This window comes from Monomorium pharaonis, chromosome 3, assembly GCF_013373865.1.
Source record: "Monomorium pharaonis isolate MP-MQ-018 chromosome 3, ASM1337386v2, whole genome shotgun sequence".
In the NCBI taxonomy this organism is placed as follows: domain Eukaryota; kingdom Metazoa; phylum Arthropoda; class Insecta; order Hymenoptera; family Formicidae; genus Monomorium; species Monomorium pharaonis.
The window spans coordinates 16,514,488-16,520,880 of NC_050469.1; the positions used below are offsets into that span (position 1 = coordinate 16,514,488).

The following is a 6,393-nucleotide window of genomic DNA, read 5'->3' on the forward strand; positions in this document are numbered from 1 at the left end:
GCGCCATAACACATCGAGAATAATCATTTTGGGTGCATAATCAGCACAAGGAATACTTTCGTCGTGCGAAGAATCGCAGGATTGTCGTACGGAAATCAGCAAAATCGCATCTCTCGACAGCAGACAGAGAGAATTTGTTTGTTCGGCATCGCCAAGCGTCTGTAGTACGCATACACGCAACCGTGACACACACACACAGTGTCAGATAACACAACGACTGAATCGCGTCATTACGATTCCGGTGCAAGCACTCGCACCACACAGGTCAGTCTCCAATCACATTTTCTTTTGTGTTGTTTTTTCGCTCTTAACCTCTGTTCCAGCACTGCCTTATTAAAATGACAGAATTAAGAAAACTTAAGTATTCGCGTGGAGCATTGAAAGCCACGTTGACGCGGGCGATTACATTCTTAGAGTCAGAAAATGCTCAGCATGCCTTTCTGTCACAACTGCGCGAACGCAAAAATAAAATCGTGCAAACATGGGATCAATTCAACGATATTCAAAGCTCAATCGAATCAATTGAAGAAGTTGACGACGCTGCAGTACGAATAGAATTTGAAGAATCATACTTTGGCATTGTCTCGAGATTTGACCAATTAATAATCGATCGTGAAGCCGCTGTTGCACAAGAGACAGGGGCGAATCACCCACAAGTAGCAGATCAACGTGATCAAGAATATCATTGTCGCTTGCCAAAAATTAATCCTCCGAAATTTGCAGGTGGATATGACGAATGGTATCCGTTCCGTGACACGTTCTTGTCTATGGTACACAACGTCCGAGCTATCCCGGACATCCAGAAGTTTCTATACTTACGAGGAGCATTAGTAGGCAAAGCTGCGGAAATTATAGAGTCTCTCGAGGTATCTGCGGCCAATTATCATGAAGCCTGGCAAATGCTCACAATGCGCTACGACAAGAAACGATTGATAATTCAAAAGCACATCCAAGCTATTTACGGGTTACCTGTTCTTACAAAAGAAAATCACACAGCATTACGAGAGCTCTGCGATAGCATTTTGAAGCACGTGCGGGCGTTAAAGGCAATAGGACGTCCGACCGACCAATGGGGAGACCTACTTGTTTATTTGATCACGAGTAAGCTTGATACGGTCACTAACAAAGCATGGGAGGACAGCCTCGTCGAAGTGGAGTATCCGACTCTGAAAGCATTAATGGAATTTCTAGATCGACGTTGTAATACACTAGAAATCATTCAAAAGAAAGCTCAGCCAAGTAGTGCCATCTCTAATACAGATAAACAACGACCTCAAAAGGTATCATCAAACGTAGCGACTCACAAGAGAGAGTGCCCTATTTGCCATGGTGAACATTTCACATTTGCGTGCGAATCTTTATCGAGGATGTCAATACCTGATCGCATTGTTGCGGTAAAAGGCAGCAGATTATGCATAAATTGTCTAAGATCGGGACATCGAGCCAAAGATTGTACTTCTGGAGGATGCAAGAAGTGCAGCAAGAAGCATAACACACTATTACATATCGAAACGTCAGTTAATTCACAAGAGACGTCGCAAGGGGATTCGAAATCGCCCACGACAACTACAACAGACGACAAGAAGTTAACTCTTACATCCCTTTCTTCGAGCAACGCTGATTGCGATGACTTCAAAAAACATGCCTGGCTATCCACAGCCATCATCAAGATATTGAATCGTGACAATAAGAAGGTAACATGTAGAGCCCTACTAGACGCCGGCTCTCAATCGAACTTCATAACGAGGTCCTTAGCGCAACGATTAGGACTCGAACTTCAAAATGTAAATGTTCCAGTCGTAGGTGTCAATCAAGTAACCAGTTATGTTCGAGACATGGTCAAGGTATCCATTTATTCAAGACTCTACGATTATCAAAGAAATCTTGATTGTCTGGTTTTGAGACAAATAACTGATCGGATTCCCTCATCTCACGCTGATGATTACAACATTAACATTCCGGCAAATTTGCGTCTTGCCGATCCGAATTTCTACATCCCAGGAGGAATCGATCTACTTTTGGGAGCTGATGTTTTTTGGAACATTTTATGCGTCGGACAAATTAAAGCTACATCATTGCATCCTGTTTTGCAAAAGACTTTATTCGGATGGATCCTAGGTGGAACAATTGCAACAAAGGCACATGCGAGTACCAACAGCGGCGGCGCAACAATGTGCAACTTGATTACGAATCAGGAACTTGACCAAAGTCTTTCCAAATTCTGGGAAGGCGAACAATGCAGCGAGCGTCCTAATCTCACACATGAAGAGAAGCTTTGCGAAGAACACTTTGCCAAAACGACTCGCAGGAGTATGAATGGCCAATTCATCGTGCGACTGCCCTTCAGGGAGAACATGATCGAACAGCTTGGAGAATCTAAAGCAACGGTGCAAAAGCGATTTTACGCATTAGAACGAAGACTACAAAGGGACTCCGATTTGAAGATGAAATACACACAGTTTCTCAAGGAATATATAGAACTCGGGCACATGGAAAAGGTCAAAGATTCTGTGGTGGTAGAGCCCGGGTATTATCTGCCCCATCATCCTGTGTTTAAAGATGCGAGCCAGACCACGAAATGCAGGGTTGTCTTCGATGCTTCTTGTAAGACATCCACAGGTGTCTCTTTAAATGATACACTTATGGTTGGTCCGGTACTGCAACCGGAATTATTGGACATCATATTAAGATTTCGCACTTGGCAATTCGTCGTGACCGCCGACGTGGAAAAAATGTACAGACAAGTACTGGTCGAAAAGGCACAAAGAAGCTATCAACGCATTTTATGGAGAGAGGATCCCTTCGAAGATCTTGCTGTTTATCAACTAAACACTGTCACGTATGGAACAGCCTCAGCCTCCTACTTGGCAACTCGGGCGTTGCAAGAAATTGCTCATATAAAACAAAAGGAATATCCAACAGGATCATCCACAATATTATCAGATTTTTACGTTGATGATCTCGTGACGGGCGCAGACTGTCTGGATCAATTATCTAATATTTGCAAGGAAGTAATATGTGTATTAGCACAGGCGGGCTTCAATTTGAGGAAGTGGGCGTCAAACGCTCCGGCGTTACTAATGGAACTTCCGAAATCGTCATCAGATTCAATTGCAATTCTAAACAAGGATGACAGACTATCAACTCTTGGACTACAATGGCATTCCAACAATGACATGCTACATTACGAAGTAAAGGAACAATTCTCGAAGTCTGTCACCAAGCGAATCATACTGGCAAACATAGCACGTTTATTTGATCCTCTGGGATTACTCGGCCCAATTATCGTAACGGCAAAAATTTTGATACAACGCCTTTGGCAGCTTAAAATTGAATGGGATGAAGCAGTACCCCTTGATATTCAAACGAAGTGGCGTTCTTACGAGGCTCAATTGCCCGCTTTAAATGGATTTAGCATTCCACGGAAAGTTGTTGGAAGCGCGCAACCGCGCTCAGTAGAATTACATGGCTTTTGTGACGCCAGCACAGAAGCATATGGCGCCTGCGTTTACGTTAAAACGAGTGTACACGATCATCACGAAGTTCACTTGCTGTGTGCAAAATCACGGGTGGCACCGGCCAAAAGTACAACCTTGCCCAGACTGGAATTGTGTGCAGCGCATTTGCTGGCTCAACTAATAAAAAGAATAAGGGACATTATTCCCGTGAAAATTGATAAAACTTATTATTGGTCTGACTCCATGATCGTACTAGCATGGATTCGCTCTGACTCAAGACGATGGAGTGTCTTTGTATCAAATCGTGTGGGACAGATTCAAGAGTCAACCGATCCACATTCTTGGAATCATGTAAAAACTAAAGATAACCCAGCGGATGCTATTTCTAGAGGCGTTACGCCACTGCAGCTAATTCAGTCTCAGCTTTGGTGGAATGGGCCTGCATGGCTTACTCTCGACCGCAATCATTGGGAAGTTGATTCTACAACGTCATTATCAGTAAAGGATCTTCCAGAAATTCGCAAGACTGCCCTGATCACCACTAAGCCTTTTGAAGAATGGAGCATTTTTCACACGATCTCCTCTTTGCAGCGCTTGCGTCGAGTCGCAGCTTATATACTACGATTCATCAACAATATGAGAACTTCTAAGGAAAACAGAAATGTCGGTTTCTTGACAGCTACTGAGCTGAACAGTGCAATACTACGTCTTGCCAAAATAATTCAAGGATATTCCTTTTCAGCTGAGATCAAGGCTCTACAAAATCAAAAGGCAATACCTCACGACAGCAAGTTGCTTGGGCTTTCACCTTTCATGGACTCTGGTGGCATCATAAGGGTGGGAGGAAGACTATCGCATTCGTATCTTCCTTACCAAACAAAGCATCCCGTCGTTTTGCCAACAAGACATCCTTTCACTAAAATGCTCATTATTCACGAGCATCAAAGATTACTTCATGCGGGGCCACAGGCAACACTGGCTTCACTACGACAACGCTTCTGGCCAATCTCAGGAAGAAGCGCTGTCAGACATGTTACTCGTAGCTGTTTGAGATGTTTTCGGACTTCACCTAAAGCAAGCCCGTTAATCATGGCAAATCTTCCACCTTCGAGAGTCTCACTGTCTCGCCCATTTTTGCATTGTGGCATTGATTATGCCGGGCCGTTCATGATCAGGGACTCAAAGAAGCGTAACTCCAAGAGTTCAAAGGCATACATAGCTGTATTTGTATGCATGGCTTGCAAAGCCATACACCTCGAGTTAGTGATGGACCTATCAACCGAAGCATTCCTGAACGCTTTCAAGAGATTCATATCTAGAAGAGGCAAACCAACGGATCTTTACACAGACAACGGAACCAACTTCGTTGGTGCATCCAGGGAACTGAAGGAATTGCGTCAAGTCGTCTTCAAGGAACTTCAACAGAAGACAGTTCTGGATTTCTTAGCGCAAGAAGAAATAAGGTGGCATTTCAATCCCCCTTTGGCGCCCCACTTTGGAGGCATTTGGGAGGCCGCCGTTAAAGCCATGAAAACTCACCTAAAAAGAATCGCCGGAAACGCATTGCTAAACTATGACGAGATGGAAACGTTGCTTACACAAATAGAGGCAGTGCTCAACTCCCGTCCTATTGTGCCCTTATCAGCTGATCCTAACGACAACGCATCTCTCACTCCCGCACATTTTCTTATTGGAGACAGCCTTACTGCTCCAGTGGAGCCTACTTTATTAGACGTCAAGGAAAACCGCCTCTCAAGGTGGCAACGAGTTACTCAAATGCGGCAACACTTTTGGAAGAGGTGGTCGAATGACTATCTCAACGAACTTCAGCAGCGTACGAAGTGGAAAACTGGAGGTCCCTCTTTGAAGCCAGGTCAATTGGTAATCGTACGAGAAGACGCCACCCCTCCACTGTGTTGGCCATTAGCACGTGTTAAGGAAGTACACCCAAGTTCTGATGGCGTCGTGCGCTCTGCTACGATCCAAACCAACAAGGACCTCTACAAAAGGCCAGCGACACGTTTATGCCCTCTACCCTTCGATAATGAGGATTCGGGCAACTGACAATCCATTCGGATTTGTATTTACTTTATTATTCCAATTAATTATAGCGTTTCATATTTTTCTTTCATTTTTTATTGAAAATTACTATTTCCAAGGCGGCCGGCCTGTTCATTATTCTTTAAACGGTTCATTATTTTCGGTAATTGTCTACAAAAGAGGAAATTATGGTTGTGCTTTTAATTCACACGCCTGTGTCCCTTTGGGCCTTACCGACTCGCAATCTACGTGGTTCCCTGACGCTCTCGATAGGTGCGCCGGAAGCGGGACACGGGCGCCACGCGAAAGGAGGGACAATGAACGAAACCAGTCTCGCCTCAGTCATGTCGGCGATAGTTTCTAGACTATTTTAACAAATAAAGATTTATTCATGAGTGATTCCAAACAACAATAAAAAAGTGTTTTTATTAAAAACGAACCAGCCCTATCATTGTTCACGTCACGAACATATATTGGCAAGGAATAAAGAAGATAATATTGAGCTGGCAAATAAGTTTTAATACAAATAAATTATAAATGTTACAAATAAATATTTTAATACAAATAAATATTTTACTACAAAAATTTGGCGCTGCTAAACCGAATAATTTGCCAGCTCTTCCTTCTTCTCTTGTATGTGCATCTGAACGTGTGTGTGTGTGTGTGTGTGTGTGTGTGTGTGTGTGTGTGTGTGTGTGTGTGTCCACGTTGTCGCCGTTTAAGGTAATAACCATTATCTATTTTGTAATATTTAATATTTTTACTTTGTGGTTTAATTTTTGTAATATCATGCCATTGCATAAATTCATATAAACACATCGATTCAAATTCTTTCGGTCTATGTGGATAATGGTCATCTATTACAGACGCACAAAATATATCTGTAGAATCTCTA

The 6,393-nt window shown here is 43.2% G+C and overlaps 1 protein-coding gene across 1 annotated transcript; it reads left to right on the forward strand.

Moving 5' to 3' along the window:
• Positions 1 to 338: 338 nt before the first annotated feature.
• On the forward strand, positions 339 to 5,522 carry LOC118644954. Its single transcript, XM_036284932.1, has one exon. The coding sequence runs from the start codon at positions 339 to 341 to the stop codon at positions 5,520 to 5,522; it is 5,184 nt and encodes a 1,727-aa protein (XP_036140825.1).
• Positions 5,523 to 6,393: the final 871 nt, after the last annotated feature.

Bases quoted from the DNA above. Each gene is read 5' to 3' on its own strand.
- LOC118644954 (XM_036284932.1), top strand. From the start codon at position 339: ATGACAGAATTAAGAAAACTTAAGTATTCGCGTGGAGCATTGAAAGCC.